Genomic DNA, 17220 nt, shown 5'->3' on the forward strand with positions numbered 1-17220 from the left:
CGCCCTCCGTGTTCTTTCCCGCGTATTCTTTCCCGCCTGCTCTAGTACAAGAGCGGCACGAACTTGTACGGCACGGCTTGCTCGTAGTGTTCGTATTGCTCGCCGTACTACAAGAAAGTCAGCGTGGCCATTACTGGTTGAACATCGGCAGAACATACCTTCTCCTCCATGTACCCCTGCAACACAGGAATTCCACGGTTAATGAAGTCAAACGAGAACCAAGCCATATTCGCCGCACCCCACAGCCATCCACCAGCCGCCAGCGCATACCCACCCCTCCACAACGTGTAACCGAAGTAGTTGATGTGCCTGCTCAAGCCAAACAGTCCACCTTCGTAGACCTTGCCCTTGTTCGCGGGATCCCTCTTCCAGAGTGCGCGCTGCACCTCCGAACCGAGCTCAAGTGACATTCCAAGTACGTACAACGTCGCGCCGACGATCAGCGGGGTCTGGGGGAAGTGTTCACCATTGACAGAACTAGATTGAAGGGTGGAAGAGTTAGCAAGGTCCTCAAATGTGCGACCCACCAGTGCAGGAGCAGGTGCCTCGAGGGTATGAAGGAAAGCAGAACGCGACCGCACGTCGCACAGTGCTTAGTTGTGCCTAGAACAACCCTTCCACGTCAATTTGACTTACGCGCTGGTCTGCGAGCACACGAAAAGCAGGTTGTTCGCGCTATTCAAGAGCGTGTTGTATGCGCCTATCGCTGCTGAGGCGGGCACGGTCATCTCTTCGCGCGAGATCGCGAGCATCGTGAGGTTCTGCTTCACCATTGACCCGATAGTCATTCCAAGCATGATGGTGCGGTAGGGGCTGAGGCCGAGCACATTGTCGAGGGGTGTGTTCGTCACGAGCGGGGAGCCGCGGGGCAGGGTGGTACCGCCGAGGCGCTGGATGAGGGAGGAGCCCCAGTCATTGCGGAGGATCTGGTATTGGAGGAAGGGGTCGGCAGCACGAAGGCCCACGAAGGTAGCGATGCCCGGAGTTCCAATTGACGACCTCTTCACGCCACGATCAATGAGATCCCGCGTGCTTCTCTCTTTCTCGTTGTAGGACATGGTGGCGGTGTGCTGTTGTTGACGGGGTGGTGGTGTTGGAGGGTTTGCTACATATCAGAGCTCACCAGGTGAATGGAGGTGAGGTCATGCGCCAAGCAGACTAGGCTTCTTTGGGACCATCTCAACACCATATCTACGCTCCCAACCTCACTTTTCCAACTGCTCCGTACTCACTCCGACTTGCATCTCGAGTCGCAAGAAGGTGCTAAAGGAGGACTCCCCTCCTACATCTCACACTGTCGGCTTAGCGTGTCATACCGACGGCGGAATGTCAGCAACCACAAACCGGCTATTCACCCATCTGCAATGCAACCTGGACCCCCACGAAGCCGGCAGGACAGGCCGGTCTCGGTCTCGACTCTCACAGCAGGATCTTTCGCCGCCACACCGTAAGGTAGCCCACCAAGCTCTCATTGGGGATCAAGAGTTTTGCTTGTGAGGCTTGACCCTGCAGGCTCGCCGGTCTTTCGACCCTCTCGCTGCACTAAAAGATAAGCTTCTGCTATCTCTGCTGCCCAAACAGCCTTAGGTGGCCGGGTAGCGCGGACAGAGGATGGTTAAGTAGGTAGGCGCGGGCACGCGACAGCCAGCTCTTTTTTCTTTCAGTCCATCACAAACTCGTAATCTGTTTGAGCCGTCAAGATGTCCTACGACCCGGAGGCAGCCCATGGCCGGCCACAGGAACTGAACATTGCACCCTCGGAGAAGCCACTACGACCACTAACTACTGACGAGAAGCTTGCGGCCACCAGAGTAGACGTGGACTCCAGAGGGTCAGACAGCACACAGGTGATCGAGTACAACAACACGCTCGTGAAGCAAGACAATGGTATGCTTTCAAAGCTCCGTAACTTCGAGGCTCTTCTGGACAGAAAGCTGGGCGTGGAGTCTGAAGCCATCGACCGCAAGCTACCTGAAGACCGCAAGCCGCAGCCATGGCACTCCCAGCTCGTCATGGCTCTGCTCTGGGCGTCCGGCACAATGAACGTCTCCTGCTTCGCGACAGGCTTTCTCGGCTTCGAGTTCGGCCTCTCGCTCAAGCAGTCCATCTTGATCATCATCTTCGCCTCCCTCCTCGGCGGAGCTGTGAGCGGCTTCTGCGCAACCTTCGGCGCAGCAACAGGCCTCCGTCAAATCTCTGTCGGCCGCTACAGCATGGGCTGGTACCCAAATAAACTCGTCGCCTTTCTCAATACCGTCCAACAACTCGGCTGGAGCGCCGTGGGCTGCATCACCGGCGGCCTAGCCCTCCAAGGCGTCTCCAACGGTCACATCAGCATCGCCGTCGGCATCGTCATCATCGCCGCCTGTTCTCTCGCAATCTCCTTCATCGGCCTCCGCGCCATCCTCGTCTACGAGAAGTATGCCTGGCTCGTCTATTTCATCATCTTCATGGTCATCCTCGGTCAGACAGGACCTTACACTGACAACACCACCCCTGCCTCCCTCTCCGGCGCCACCCTCTCTGGCACAGTCCTCAGCCTCCTCGCCATCGTCTACGGCTCCTCCGCCTCCTGGTGCACCATAGCCTCCGACTACTACGTCCACTACCCCGCCACCGTCTCCCGCACCAAAGTCTTTCTCCTCACCACCCTCGGCATCGCCCTCCCCACTTCCATCGGCATGATCTCCGGCGCCGTCGTGGCATTCGCTCAGAACAACCGGCCAGACTGGGCAGCAGCCAACGAACGTGGTCTCGGCTTCTTAATCAGAGATATGCTGCACCCGCGCGGCTTCGCGGACTTCATTCTCGTGCTGCTCGTGCTGTCCGGAATCAACATGAACATCATCAACACCTACTCCGCCGCTATTTCGTGCCAGCAGTTCGCCCGCCCGTTCTCGCGGATCCCGCGGTTCATCTGGACGATCGCGTGTTTCGGCGTCATCATAGCCCTGGCGCTTGCGGGACGGAACCAGCTATATCAGTATCTTGAGAACTTCTTGAGTTTGCTGGGATACTGGTGCACGAGTTACTTCGTCATTGTGTTTACGGAGCATTGGTACTTCAGGAAGGGCAACTTCCGTAACTACAACCTTGAAGGATGGAATGATCCGAAGGTGCTGCCGATGGGATTGGCGGCTGCGGCGGCTTTTGCGCTTGGGGTCGTTGCGTGGGTGCTGGGGATGGTGAGTCGTTCTCCGTTATCAAAAGCTATTCTGGAGGCATCGAGAGTGCTGACGAGATTGTGATTGCAGAACGAGACCTGGTACATCGGCCCACTAAGCGCAACGATCGGAGATTATGGTGGGGATGTGGCGAATCAGTTCACTTTGGTCGTCACCACATTGTCTTATGTCCCACTGAGGCATCTGGAGCTGAAGTACATTGGCCGGTAGGAGAATGGATGATGTGCTCATGTGAATATGTACAGCATGAGAAGATGCGAAATGACGATGAGCTCCAACCGCTTTCTGTTTCCTTGCACGTCCGAAGCTCTCGGCCATACTCCTTCACTGCCTCGTGTACATCACGAAATCGGTCCTCTTCCCAACCTTAGTATACAACAGCTGCGCGCGGTGGTTGAAGAACTGCGTATGCCAGTACACCTTCCCGGCCCCAGCCTTGTCCGCCTCAGCATAGACGTACTCAATCAGCTTCCTGCCCACGTCACCGTTGCGTGCATCCGGGTCGACGAAGAGGTCGTTTAGGTAGACAACATCTTCGACGCTGTCCGTGCTGGGGTGCGGGTACCATGTAACGAAGCCAACTAGTCCTCCTTCATATGAACCTGAGGAGGTGCTGGCGACGGCGCATTGGACCGGACTGCTTTCGTCGAGGAAGCGAGAGAACGTCGTGGCGGTGATAGTCTCGGTGATGCCGTCGGTGCGTTGGTAGAAGTCGTTGTAGGCGGCCCAGTGTGTGCGCCAGCGTTGTTCGTCTTCGGGTGTGATGGGCCGAATGGTAACTGCCATGTTGTCCCGGATGTTGAACTAGAGTCTTGAAGGGTGGAGTTGAATCGCAGGAGGTATGCTGTTTCTCATCATGAAAGACGTCCTTGGATGCCGCATCGGCAGCAACTGCCGCATTGGGAGCATGTGTTGCCGATCGAGGCTGTAGTCAGCTTCGTGCTTGAGCTCTCGGGCAGTGCAGCTTGGGAGCCGAAGACGAAGAGCCAAGGTGGAGAGCCAAGAGCGTTCAAAGGGATGGTCTTGCTGTTAGCTGGGTACCGCAAAAGCCAGGCGGGCCGAGTGGCATAATCAAGCACTGGACCTCGTGTTCTTGAGGAGAAATCGGAGATAGAAGACAGAGTAGGAAGAGCTGCAGATAAATAGCAGAACCCAGAGCTTGAGAAAGACAACAGAAACACTTAGCTCATTGCACTCCCGCCTGAAGCCGTGAAGAGCCATGACGCTCGCTGTAGGAGCTGGCGGAGCGGTCAATCAAATACACCGCCATAGCTTGCATCGTCTCCTCTAGCCTTTATTACCGGTATTGACAGCATTCACCATCCCGCGCCGCGGGAAAGGCGTTCGCACAAGGGGTAGAGCCTGCAGCTGTCAGCGTATGCCTTCCAACAGTACTGTCACTCTCAAGCTGCTGCGTCGCCATCTCTCAGACTTTGCCTGTTCTCCTCAAGCCCAACCAGCAAGCTGAATAAAGCAGCTGTGTAGATGCGGCTGGGCGGCGTTGGATTACCAGAAGAAGCTCTTGGTGCTCTCATCTTGGAAGGAAATGGCAATGGGATAGGCTGCTGGACTTACTGTACTGTAAATACTACCCCCTGCACCCCTTCATCATCCTTTTCTTGAAGAGTGGGTTCTATTTGTACCGTATATTAGGTCGTCACCGCATCATGGCAGCCATCCGCTTGCGCAGATTACCCTCGTGGTGACGGTTTTACGCAACGGCGCGTGGGCTTCTTCTCGGCCTACACATCGGAACGGCGAATGCGCATAAAGTGACTGTGTGTCTGGCATCGTCGTGATTTGAGTAAGGTATTGGTAGCCGTGTGATTGGAAGAAGGGAGGAGTGCGGACGAAGTTTGAATTAAGGCTTTTGCTATGTCGTCCGTGCGCAACCTTAGACTGCATCGGGGGCTGGAAGTTTGGCGGACTTTCATCTTCAAGCTCGACGCACCTGAAGACACCCGGAGTACGAAGAACAACCATTGCACATTACAGACAACGGATACCGATCGCTCGAGTCGATTGTTGACCAGCCAGCGCATGATACACATCCAGCACGAACAAGAAGACCCTGATTCGACCACATAACGTTGATCGAATTGGTCGTCAATACCTTGGCCTGGCTCCTCTATATCCCCGGCTTCTCTTCCCACACGAGCATACTAGCACTGTACGACTAGGAGACCAAGATAATGGACAAGAAGGATGACAATAGCCCGGCGAACCTGTGGACTCGGAGATCAAAGTACGCTTCATCCCACTTTCCTTCCGTGGCACAACACTAACCGCTCACGCGACCTACAGCAGCAGCAAGCTCAGTCTCTCGATGAGCAAGAACGACCGCAACGACTCCCGAGACAACCATGAGTCACCATCCGCGAAGAGATTCGGTAGCATGAGCAGCAAGACAAACCCGTTCAGCGCCTCGAACAACATGAGTGCCTCCGTAGCATCACCCACCGGGTCGGGCGCATCTTCTGCGTTCGGCCTGGGAAGCGGTGCATTCGCGAGCTTCGGCAGCGCGAGCAAGACCCCAAAGACACCCGGCTCAGCGTTCGACTTCAGCAAGGGGATGTCAGAAAAGAAGGAGCCACAATCACAACCCTCAGACACATCCGACAAGGAAGCCAGCAGAAGACCACCAGCCCGCAAATCCATGTCATCCCTCCGCACAAACGACGCTCCCGCCACCTCCCCTAAAGACTCCAACGCCTGGCCGCTGAAGCACGGGTGGGTGATCCACTACCGCCCCCCGACCAGCAAGAACAGCGACTACGAGAAGTCCATGAAACCTCTCTGCCGGATCGACACTGCGCAGTCGTTCTGGGCCGTCTACTCCCACCTCAAGCGCCCTTCCGCCCTACCCACCGTCTCCGACTACCACTTCTTCAAAGACGGCATCCGGCCTGTGTGGGAAGACGACGAGAACAAGCACGGTGGGAAATGGATCATGCGGCTCAAGAAGGGCGTTGCGGACCGGTACTGGGAGGACTTGTTACTAGCCATGATCGGCGACCAGTTCGCGGAGGCCAGCGAAGAGGTCTGCGGCGCGGTGGTGAGCGTGAGGTCAGGGGAGGACGTGTTCTCGATCTGGACGAAGAATGACGGGGGGAGGAACGTCAAGATCCGTGAGACTATCAAGCGCGTGCTGGGGCTGCCCGGGGATACGAATCTGGTCTGGCGGAGTCACGACGAGAGTATCACGCAACGGCAGGCGGTGGATCAGGCGCGGGAGCAGAAAGCGAGCGCGTACGGGGAGAAGAGGCGTAACACGCTGAATCAAGCTACCAAGGAAGAGGTGGCGTGAGCCTTGCTTCTTTGCCGAGGTTAAGCGATGTGTGTTCGCGTTAGTGTTGGATACTGCTTGACGTGTCTGTTCAAGCTGCTAGCTGATGAAGGTTCTGGGTCGGGACTCTTGGTTTGAAGCGAAGCGTGCTGTGCGTTCTGGCAGAAGTGTGTACTATTAGTGGCGATGGCATATGCGAGCGACATATTTGAAACTCTTCACATGCTTCGTGTACCTATCATGGGCATGTCTTTTCGACTTTATGGAATGAACGATCGTCACCCATATTGCCAAGCCCTTCCAGCAAGCTACCTTACACCGAGGGCACGTCGGCCTCGCTCACCTCACCTCACGTTGCCCTTTTGGTGAAACCTCATACTTCACACTCCTTCTGTCGCCTCTTCCCTTGGCCCGCAGACATGCTCACCAACCTACACGCTCTCTTCCTTCGACACGCACCGCGAGTTCGAAGACGAGTGAAGAGCGCCGGAAGTTTGCCAACGTGAGCTCAATGACGGGCAAGATCTCAGGGTTCTTTGAGGGCATTTCTACGTTCTTAGGTGGAGGAAGAATCTCACAAGAGACCGAGAAGGACGGGCATGAGGTGACTGTATGAACACACTTTCACATGCATGCAGATCACGCTGTACGATGCGGTTTCGAGAAAGGCTGGGAGCTTACTTGAGTTACTTTCAGCAGCAGCCCGATGACAGTGGAGAGAGCACGAATCAACGCCGAGGGGTTGTGGCAGGAGACGGTGGACGCGCTGTCGGTGAAGAAGGTCCAACAAGCAGGAAGAGAGCAGGCGAAGACATATCTGAACAAGGCGGATACAAGAAGGCAAGGCTGTCTGAGAGGAGAATTCGTGACCGTGTCCGCGACCGCGAACAACAGTCCCATGCGAGAAGATTGACGGGAGACTACGGGAATCCAGCGGATGCACGACCAATTGCTATTCCCACGAAGTCCTGGGAGCCCGCCGAGCCTGTGAGTGTTCCCGCCAGCTCTTCACGCAAGCAAGAACAGAAGACCAGCAGTCCTACTGGTGGGTTAGGCAACATGCAGACGTACACGCATAAGAAGGACGAAAGCGTGCGTTCTCGATTCCAGCCTCGGAATTCTCTGAACAGCCCGACTGCCTACGCCGCGAAGAGCTCATCACACATTCAAGGACGCTCAAACCAGAATCATGCGCCGCAACGTGCGCTCACTCGACCTCAAAACCCACCGGTGTGGTCTGATGCGAGGTTGGCTTCCAAAGGTGGCGACGGCTTCACCGACGCTGAGGCTTCCGATCGGCCCAACAAAAGACCGAAGCTCGAGATGGTCTCAGATATTCTCCCACGCCCGTCACCAGACAACAGAAAGAATCCCATTGACCTTACCGGTGGGAGTCATGGCTCCGTGGACGAGCAAATTGTTCAGCTCAACAGAAAGAACCCTCTTGGTTCGAAGCACAGACAGTCTGCTCACTCCCCGGACGCTCGGCCCCCGCCACAGGTGTTCGATAACTCGGAATGGAATGCCGTTGACAACAACATCCGCCTAGACCACAAGAAGAGGCGAAAGCCGAAGGCTGGCCCTCCATCAAGCCAGAACTCCGGTCGTGCCACACCAGTGGGTTCGAACAGTGGCCAAGCAAGCAAGACGCTGCATCATCCGCACAACGCCAGTTCCGTAGAAGATTATGAGATTGATCGAGCAGAACGACCACAGTCGCGAGACAGGCCTGCAGAAGCCCGCAAAGGGTCCGACTCCCGTCCACGAATCGACTTGACGCATGGTTTTGAGACCTTTGGTAACTCTGAACGTAAGGCGACCGACAATAAGCAGATCCAGGCCACCGGCAGTCTCATTCAGCGTACTTATGGAAAGACCGATGCTAAATCTGCACCGGCGCAGACACATCCGGATCCGCTGCCAAGAAGAAGCATCTCTCAAGATGATGTGATCAATGGATCCGTCGACATCGCCACCTCAAGGCCAAGAGAAGGCCGAAAGACGCCGCGTTTGAGTAGCACGTTCGTACGTGACGGCGAAACCGCCTCTCCGAATCGCCAGCAGAATGCAGAGCAAGCATCCAGAACATCACGACCTCCCCAACAGCCACCGGATCAGGTAGCGACGTCATCTGACTCGAAGCATTACGGCAGCGAAAGCCCAGATCAGCTGTCTGGAGCGACGACCATCCAGTCGCCGGAGTCGAAGGCAGCAGTTGAAAGTCGGTCTCGTGCAGGATATGTGCCATCTCAGAGGCGGGTCAAGTCACCTGACAGTGATCCACGGCCTTCGGCACTGCACCAAGCCAACTCACGCAAGGCTCGAGCCAATGTTCCGGAGAAACCAAGTCCACGGGCCAACTCGGACCAGGACATCGAGATCGTCGCGATACGCAGGTTTCATGCCGCCTCGTGCATCCTCACCTCCGATTTGATTGAGCTTGAATACAATGCAGACGAAGAGCAGATATATGTCAAGCACAATGGTCAGCGGCAACAAGTACCTGGAAGAGGTCAGCTCGTTGCGATTGGAGATTCTGAAGTCAGCAAAGCTGTGACCGCCAGAGGCTCCTGCAAAGTCATGTTGAAAGGCCGAAGTGCCAGTATCAGCGATGGCCAATTCTGCCTTGAATTCAACAACGCTGGCGACGTGGGATGGTTCGCCAACGCGCTACAAGCTATCACGCACGACAAACTAGGGTTCCAATCGTACGACAGTCTTGAGTCACTCGACAAGGCGTTCGAGAGCAATTGCCGAACGATTCTTGCATCTCAAGAGAGGCGTCTTCGAGCCCAAGCCAACGAGAAGGCAGCTGTGCGCCAAGCGGCGTCGACAGCTATCAGACAAGCATCAGACCGGCACAATCGTGGTGACGGTGGCGGCGTATTGCAAATACAAAGGCCCACAGAGACGCGAGCCAACGCCATGCGGCGGCAACAAAATGACGACGACGAGCAGATCAAGTACGACTATGGCAGCGAGGGCGAGCCGCCCAGCGGTCAGCACAAGACCAACGAGCACCAGCCACGCCAGCTGACGAAAGGCCGGACCGGCACAGAACGCCGGACCCGTGGCACGTCCGATGCAGTACGATCGCCATACTTCCCCGAGACGCGAGCCGGGCGACGCGAGACCCTACAGCCCACTCGCAGAACCCGCACGCCGACCCAACCACCAGAGCGCTGGACGCAAGTCAACAACCCAGAACCTTGGACAAGGCCTGTCGTCTATCCCACGCAAGGGCTTCGAAGAGTCACAGTCGATTTTGAGGATCTTGAGCGACTAGACGAGAGCGAATTCCTCAACGATAACGTCATCAGCTTTGCGCTGCGCAAGATCGAGGAGAATATGGCTGAAGAGCACAGGAGCAACGTCCACTTCTTCAATACCTTTTTCTACACTTCACTAACCACGAAGAACGGCAAGAAGGCATTCAATTACGACGCGGTCAAGCGCTGGACGAAGAGTACAGATCTTATGAGTGTGCCGTACATCGTGGTCCCGATCAACGACAATTACCACTGGTATGTCGCTATCATCTGCAATCTGGACAACCTTGGTAGGGAGTTCGATGATGATGTTGGGCGGAACGACGAGAAGGCAGACGAAGACGAAGATGAGACAGATCGAACAGCTTCCGCTCACCACACCGCCGATGCCATGTACCAGCTTTCTCTCTCCGACAAGGGTAAGAGCTCTCAGACAGTCGCAGAGCCTCCCACCTCGCCTCCCGCTCAATCCAGCTCAGCTCGCAGAAGGAAGAAGGGGCCTGCGCCTTTGAGGAAATACTATGTAGATACCCCGGTCATCATCACTCTGGACTCTTTCGGTAGCCAGCACACGGCCGTCGCCCGCCAATTGAAAGACTACATCAGTGCCGAAGCCAATGAGAAGCGCGGCATCCACGTCGAGCGAGAGCAGATCCAAGGCATGACCGCGAAAGGTATCCCAGAACAGACCAACTTCTGCGATTGCGGCGTCTACCTAGTCGGCTACATTGAGGAGTTTGCCAAAGATCCGAGAGACTTCGTGACGAAGGTGTTGACTAGGAAGCTGGACAAGGATGCCGACTTCAAGTCTTTCGACCCCAGCGGCAAGCGAGCAGAGATCCGGAATGACCTGCTGGCGTTGCATGAGAAGCAGGCTGCTGAGCACAAGGCAGCTAAATCGGCGAAAAAGGTGGCGGGCAAGCAGGAGGCAGAGACTGCGTCAAAGCCGAATGCCACTGCCCCCAAGGCACCGCCGCCTACACGCCCGCCGAAGACAAGATCAGAGCAGCCTGCGAAGCCGCCAGCGCAGCCTCTTACTAATCGAGCCTCCCCACAGGCGCAAAGCGTCTCCAACGCACCCACGCCAGAAGTGCCGAACGAGGAGTCCGATAAGCTCGAGCTCTCAATTCCACGACCTCTGTCTGCTTCGCGTGCTCAGCCTGTCTCGCGGCCTTCGTCAGCTTCGCGGCACTACAGTGGCATGGGTGGACTTCATATTGCGACGAAGGATAGCTCACCGCTGCACGACCAACCTACTGCCAGTCAAGAGATTGAGCATGAGACGGTGCAACTGAAGAGGAACACCGGCCGCGCTGGATCCACGAAGCATCACGAGCCTGAAAAGCCACAAGACATAGTGTCACAGCTCGACGACGGTCTTCAGCAGCAGCTGGAAGGAGAGCTCGAACAAGACCAGCGTCCTCTCGGCGGTATTGAGCAGTATGCTGCAATGTCCCCCCAGCAAGGCCATGAGCTGTCTGAGAGAGGCAAACCGTCGAGCGGGCGTAGCAGCGCTGAGGCTCCTGACGGCCGGAGGAAGCAGAGAAGGAGGAGTGCCGCGGCGGTGATCAACTTGGAAGATGACGAGGTGCCAGCGTCGGCGCTTGAAGTCCCAGAGTCCCAGGAGAGTGTCGTGATGCTGCACAAGCAGCGCAGATGATACGATGGAACGTGAGCTCGGCATCTGATGTGCTCATACGAGCAGGGGCTGCTGAAGCATGTGGCTGAACTTGATTCTGCGCTTGAGCGTTTTGCTACCTCTACGAATGCCCTTAGATGCATATAGCTGCTCTATTACGAACGGAGATGATCAGATCACATCACGCTCCATTGCCCCGTTGCTGCACAATCTAGAAGGTTCCACATCGCTCATTAATTTGATCAATCATACAGCATTCCTCAGCTTCTCGTCCTTTTTCTGCTCCTCCTTCAACGCTTCCGTGATGGCGCCGTTGGCTCCACGGCCCCCTGTACCGTCTTTGCCTGCTGCTGCTACTGCTTCGTCGACTTCTGTTACACCAGCACTGTTAGCATGAACACAAATCAAAGCGCAACGGGAGATACTCACCCTCATACTCATCATCCGTCCCCGCCCAAAACCTCAACTTCTCCCTCTGAAACTCCCTAAAATCCCATTCCCGATCCTCCAAATCCTCCCTCTCACTCACCCACACATACGTCTCCGCCTCCACCTCCTCGCCCTTCACATTTCCCTTCCCCTCTTCATCCCCCACCTCCGTCAACAACTTGCACTTCACGAACTTCCGCTCGTAGTCGCTACCCTCGAAAATGTCCAACCGCCACATATCCGCCTCCGTCAGCCCGGTCACATAGGTCCCGCGAACGCTGGCTCCGGACGTGGGAAGAATGGCAGGGTAGTCGGCGCCTTCGACGCGGTGGCGGCGGTAGTCGTGCAGGATGGCTGGCGCCGTGGTGAAAGGGGTTGTGCGGCGTGTGGGGTCGTTGTGGGAGGCTGTGCCGTCGCAGACACGGTGGAGGACGGCGGGGGCCATGAGGGTGCCGTAGAAGAAGGCGGTGTGGGTTGGATCGGCCATGGTGCAGACGTGGGCGACTTTGGATGTCCTTTTGAGGGAAGTGTTTTATTTTGTTGGGTGATGTGGTGGATCTTGGGTTTGAGGGATTTCCATGTGTTCACTCGGAGGTCGATGGCATTTTTGTAAGGGGCGATTTATTCTGTTTGCCCTTCTTTGTCTTATCTATTGCACGTGTTCGTTTGTGCTCGTGTCTCATGACGGGGAAGAGGTGCGTTGGCCGAGTGGCGAGGAAGTGTTTCAGGTTCGCAAGCCTTTTCTTTCTCTGCCCCTTTCCAATTGACCAACACTCCGCAACAGTGCGAAAAATGCTATGAGGGTTTTAAGACATTGGGAGAAGGTAGGAGACTCGACGATACTGTAGCCGAAGGCATGGCGGCCGCACTGCTTTCAATGCTAGATCGGAAGGTCCTTCTACGACGACGGAGCCTTGACTTTAGGTACGGTAGATGTATTTGGCCACTTCAACCACCCCTTCTCCATGGATTGGTACCAGGTAAGCACTTGGTCGGGGGCGAAAACAATTGCCAGTGAGTCCGGCTTCTTGAGGACGCAGATGCTTTGGGAAGCACAACAGGAAGCTACATGTGATGTTATTGCGCAGCGCAAGAAGGACAATCTAGTGTCAACGGCTCCGTGAGAAGGGGCAAACCGGACCAGCAAGCACCACGGCAACCTCGAGAGGTGTAGACGGCAACCTCAGCGCCCGTCAGGTAGGTCCGGCCGCCTTCGCCGTCTTCTCCTCAACTCAAGCTACGTTGTCAACATCACTTCCATCCTCTTACCATCACACCATTTTTCGGCGAACATCACTACCATGGCCGCCTCCCTGCACTCCCGCGTCACCGACTTCCTCCTTTCATCCCTCAACATCCATGTGTCCGGTGGCTCTGGCCCGTACCGCGAGGGCCCGATCGATGTCTACGTACCGTTCCACCAGGCCTACACACGGCCTCCGGAGCGCAGCCCCCCGCCAATCGCCTTCTCCCTGGCGAACTCGTTCCCTGGTGGCTCTATGCGCACCGTTGAGAGCACCGCATCGCCTGCTGGGGAGGGGATAGTGTTCGACATTGACCTGATCACCACCTGGAGACTGAAAAACTCCATGGCCGCCTACGAGGTGTTTTTCTAGGAAAAGGCATTCGAAGCCGCGCTGGGACAAGAGACCATGTTTGTTGCGGTGGAGGCTTTTCTTGACACCCAACCGGCCATCGGTAGGCCCACAGAATCCCCATGAGACTTTGTAAACTAATCTGATCTCAGAGATAAACGACCGACTCCTGCGCCGGTTCGCCGACTTTCTATCCGACCTTGGCACCCAGCCTGTGACTGTCACCCTGTCGAGCCTCGTCGCAGACATGCTTGACTCGTATGCCAATGTCACCGATGGGTTGGAAGGCTTCTCCTGGAGCCGAAGTGGGCAGGAGATGGATGTTGAGCAGCTCATCCGTGAGTTTCTATTCACGAGAGAGTGCTTCTACTACTCGAGGACACGCACGCCATGCGTCGAAGCGACATTCTATGTCACCAACGTCACGCGAAGTGATCTCGACGTGAGCCTCGAGTTTTCGTGGAATCCTCCGATAATGCAGTTCCACGAGCTTCGCAACGCCGTTCGAGAAGGTGCCGAATACATCCTCACTCCGACCATCGAGGAATACGCTGCTACAGGACTGGCAATGACCGTGGAGTATTTCTTGGGACCGGGGGAGACCTGGCTAAAGTGGAATGCCAGCTCGGAGTGCTTCAAAGGTGAGGTGCCGCCAAAGGTGGCTTCTCGAGTTGGCGCAGAGCGTTTTGAGACCTATACCATGCCACTCGAGCTCACGACACGATTGACGAGAACGTTCACGGCCGAGATGAAGTACGAACAACTCATCCGGTGCGCATTGCCGCTCACTGTCAAGAGGCGCGCTACACTGTGTTCGACCGATCATGAGCCAATCCTGAGCCCTCCTTTCGCAAAGACTACTGGACTACAGAAGCTGGACGGTTTGCTCACGCGTGGGCCGCTTCTCTACAGTCCAAGGACCCGTCGAACTCCCATGCCTCCACCTCCGACCCCCTGGAATGATCCTGGGAAGGAGAACGAGTACCTCAACATGAAGGAGCTGCATCTGCTGATGGAGCGCAAGGCGCAGTCACCTCGCGGGCGCTCGCCACTCCGATTGAACTCACTGTCTCTCGCAGTACTTCATGATGCAGTGGCGCTGTCACAGCCGCCTGCTCACATGCGGGATCTGAAGGTTCGGATGATGCATGGACTGCAGCATAATGGTCTCGCGTTTCCGCACGACGGAGACACGAGTGACAAGGAGAATGAAGGGGAGCCGCAGAAGGCTCATCAGACCCAGCAACGCTCCATTCGCAGACGTGCTACCAGAGCGAACCTCAACCAGGCTCTCAAGGAGATCGGCATGCGATCCACGCGGGTCGACAGCCGCATTGCTCCTCCACCCCAGCCAGATGCGGAGACGGACAGCTCAGCCTTCGATCACAGTGCAGTGGAAGCACATAGCAGCGTACGCCGGACGCTGCGTGAGCGAGCTACAGTCCCGAATTTCAACGAGTCACCTGCGCAGATCGACTTGGGTTCAACCCACATCACTCGTCGTGGCAGACTGACATCGCGATCGGGCTCAGAGAACGACCTCCACTCGCCCGGCATGATGTCTCCACTTGCACACAACATCACGCCGCCATCGAAAGCCTTCCTAGGCAGCCCATCGCCGAAGAAGTCTAGGTACTCTGCCGGTATCATGCACAACCCTCTGCAGCAGCGACCGCTGCCAATCCGCAAGCGGGCACGCCAGACAGCGTATATTGGCCCTTCCATCGAGTTGCCGAAGAGAAGCGAAGCACGGGCACCTTCCAGCCACTGTGACTCTTGTCGCAAGGATTCGAGCAGGCACAATCTGGACGGCGAAGGCGAGCCGGTGTGCCCAGATTGCCACAACATTGTCGACGACCAGCATATCACGCATGCTGCTCAGCTCTCACGAAGCGACACTGCACAGGGGGGCGGGGTCGCTGTCAAGTCAGATACAGCGACCAAGACCGAGAAGCCTCCAGTCTCAGCAGACGAGTGGCAGGCAGCGATCCAGCGCAACTACGAGGAGCTCAAGCAAAAGAAGGAGGAGACACTCGAACTCACGATGGAAGATATGGTGGACAGCGAAGAGGAGTTGCCGAGCTTTCAATCGGATTTGTAAGGGAGGATAGGTGGGAATGGTGTTGATTGCGGAGAGACATTGATTGAGGGAGTTGCGTTTTGCTGCGTTATTGTTCTTGGAGATGCGCTCAAGTTGACAGCGTTGTAATTTTGATTGTGCTAGCATTGATCCGGTTCACCTCCAGGCGTTCCAACCACATCGTTTTGCTCGTACAAAGTGAATCATGCTTTCACCCATTCGTCTGTCGACCACCGCTGCCACCCCACTCGCCGACAACTTCATCTCGAATCACACCAACAACTCTTCATCTTCACTTCCAGTCTTGCCTTTACGCAAAATTATCAGATATGGTCCTCGAAGCAGGCTACCCCAACACCAACGGCTTCCGCAAAGTCGTCAAAGCCACCATCCTCGTCAAGAAGAAACCCGGCATGAGCGACGCGGACTTCATCGAGCACTACAACCACAAGCACGCCCAAATGGCCGCCCCGGTGCTCGAAAAACACAACATCATCTCTTACTCCCTTGTACGTCCCCCGTGCTCCCTTCTCACCTTGTGCCAGGCTGATGTCGCCACAGAACCCAAGCTAAGCCATCTCCATTCTATGGTGTGTAGACATACTGCCTAACCCGCGACCGCACCATTTTGGCCGACATGCTGCACGGCCAGGCGCAGATGCTGGACTTTGACGCCATTTGCACGTTTGTGTTTAAAGACTACCGGGACTTTGCGAGGTTCATGTATGATCCGGCGAGTAAGGCGTTGACGCCGGATCATGAGAATTTCATGGTGGAGGAGGATATGCGGATGATGGTTGGGGATGAGTACGTGGTTATTGAGGATGGGGAGAGGGTTGGGTGATTGCCCTGGTGCTGTTACTGTGATGGGGGGAGGATGGTTGCGCGGGAAGTGTAGATGCTTTATCTGTCATTGGATATTGTATTTATCTCGTACTCTGATTCCGTCACTTTTCTCTTCGTGGCCTTTCATCTGAGCTACGCGTCGCAGAGATTGGTTCGGTCTCGTCCTTCTCAATATGAGGCAAGGCCGACTCATCACCGGTCCGTCCCAGTCCTGCTGTTGAGGCTGCGCTGGCTTCTGAACTCCGATCGCCTCTATGGTAGCACCAGCCCAAGCTTGCACGTCTCCAAAGTCACCTATCGCCTTGACAGAGGGCAGTCTCTTCTGAAGCGTCGCAGCATCATCGATATCCGACTCCGACCCATCACTAGAGCTCACTCTCTTCTCCGCGAGCATGACCACATCCGGATCGTTCGCGAGCCTCATAGCTCCCAGACAGCTCTTCTTCACCGTAGCCGTGCTTCCAGAGCTGTAGCTCCAAGTGCCCGCTGTAAGTGTCGCTGAGCTTGGGCGACTATGGATCTCCCCGCTTATGCTGCGACTGTAGATGCTGGATAGCGACTCGGTGCTCTTATTATGTGTGTTGAGATTGCCGAAAGACAAGGCAGGCGAAGGAGGGACCATCCAGACGGTTCGTTCTTTTGGTACTGCATCTGGTCTTGCTGGTCGGCGAGGCGGGTGGACGGCTTTGTACATGGCGCTATTATGGCGGTGCCTCGCTGGAAAGTACGCAGGTAGTGGTGGCAGTGGGGAGGCAGGTGGCATGCAGTGCATGGTAGTTTCGGTTCGTATTGACGAAAGCGAAGGCCGTGGTGCCAGAAAGGAGGCTCTTGCTGTCTTCGGTGCGTAGATACCTAGGCCGACCACCCTCTCAGGCTTGGTTGGCAGCAGGT

The 17220-nt window shown here is 56.0% G+C and overlaps 9 protein-coding genes across 9 annotated transcripts; 6 read left to right on the plus strand and 3 right to left on the minus strand.

The window, feature by feature from the left end:
* Positions 1-41: 41 nt before the first annotated feature.
* On the minus strand, positions 42-1058 carry LTR77_007967 (uncharacterized protein; the record flags this gene model as incomplete). Its single annotated transcript, XM_064805201.1, has 3 exons — positions 42-107; positions 159-477; positions 637-1058. 3 exons carry the CDS (start codon positions 1056-1058, stop codon positions 42-44), a joined length of 807 nt encoding a protein of 268 aa, XP_064656306.1.
* A 642-nt stretch (positions 1059-1700) lies between these two features.
* Positions 1701-3395, plus strand: LTR77_007968 (uncharacterized protein; the record flags this gene model as incomplete). The annotated part of the gene is made up of 2 exons (XM_064805202.1): positions 1701-3185; positions 3255-3395. The coding sequence occupies 2 exons, from the start codon at positions 1701-1703 to the stop codon at positions 3393-3395; spliced, it is 1626 nt and encodes a 541-aa protein (XP_064656307.1).
* Positions 3396-3509: 114 nt separating this feature from the next.
* HPA3 (D-amino-acid N-acetyltransferase) lies at positions 3510-3971 on the minus strand (the record flags this gene model as incomplete). The annotated part of the gene is made up of 1 exon (XM_064805203.1): positions 3510-3971. One exon carries the CDS (start codon positions 3969-3971, stop codon positions 3510-3512), a length of 462 nt encoding a protein of 153 aa, XP_064656308.1.
* Positions 3972-5377: 1406 nt separating this feature from the next.
* LTR77_007970 (uncharacterized protein) lies at positions 5378-6492 on the plus strand (the record flags this gene model as incomplete). Its single annotated transcript, XM_064805204.1, has 2 exons — positions 5378-5430; positions 5490-6492. The coding sequence occupies 2 exons, from the start codon at positions 5378-5380 to the stop codon at positions 6490-6492; spliced, it is 1056 nt and encodes a 351-aa protein (XP_064656309.1).
* Positions 6493-6982: 490 nt separating this feature from the next.
* LTR77_007971 (uncharacterized protein) lies at positions 6983-11400 on the plus strand (the record flags this gene model as incomplete). The annotated part of the gene is made up of 2 exons (XM_064805205.1): positions 6983-7081; positions 7168-11400. The coding sequence occupies 2 exons, from the start codon at positions 6983-6985 to the stop codon at positions 11398-11400; spliced, it is 4332 nt and encodes a 1443-aa protein (XP_064656310.1).
* A 225-nt stretch (positions 11401-11625) lies between these two features.
* Positions 11626-12295, minus strand: LTR77_007972 (uncharacterized protein; the record flags this gene model as incomplete). Its single annotated transcript, XM_064805206.1, has 2 exons — positions 11626-11750; positions 11809-12295. 2 exons carry the CDS (start codon positions 12293-12295, stop codon positions 11626-11628), a joined length of 612 nt encoding a protein of 203 aa, XP_064656311.1.
* Positions 12296-13109: 814 nt separating this feature from the next.
* LTR77_007973 (uncharacterized protein) lies at positions 13110-13424 on the plus strand (the record flags this gene model as incomplete). Its single annotated transcript, XM_064805207.1, has 1 exon — positions 13110-13424. The coding sequence occupies one exon, from the start codon at positions 13110-13112 to the stop codon at positions 13422-13424; it is 315 nt and encodes a 104-aa protein (XP_064656312.1).
* Positions 13425-13460: 36 nt separating this feature from the next.
* On the plus strand, positions 13461-15504 carry LTR77_007974 (uncharacterized protein; the record flags this gene model as incomplete). Its single annotated transcript, XM_064805208.1, has 2 exons — positions 13461-13506; positions 13556-15504. The coding sequence occupies 2 exons, from the start codon at positions 13461-13463 to the stop codon at positions 15502-15504; spliced, it is 1995 nt and encodes a 664-aa protein (XP_064656313.1).
* Positions 15505-15812: 308 nt separating this feature from the next.
* LTR77_007975 (uncharacterized protein) lies at positions 15813-16327 on the plus strand (the record flags this gene model as incomplete). Its single annotated transcript, XM_064805209.1, has 2 exons — positions 15813-15992; positions 16082-16327. The coding sequence occupies 2 exons, from the start codon at positions 15813-15815 to the stop codon at positions 16325-16327; spliced, it is 426 nt and encodes a 141-aa protein (XP_064656314.1).
* Positions 16328-17220: the final 893 nt, after the last annotated feature.

This window comes from Saxophila tyrrhenica (genome assembly GCF_035928015.1).
Source record: "Saxophila tyrrhenica strain CCFEE 5935 chromosome Unknown scaffold_13, whole genome shotgun sequence".
Lineage (NCBI taxonomy): Eukaryota > Fungi > Ascomycota > Dothideomycetes > Mycosphaerellales > Extremaceae > Saxophila > Saxophila tyrrhenica.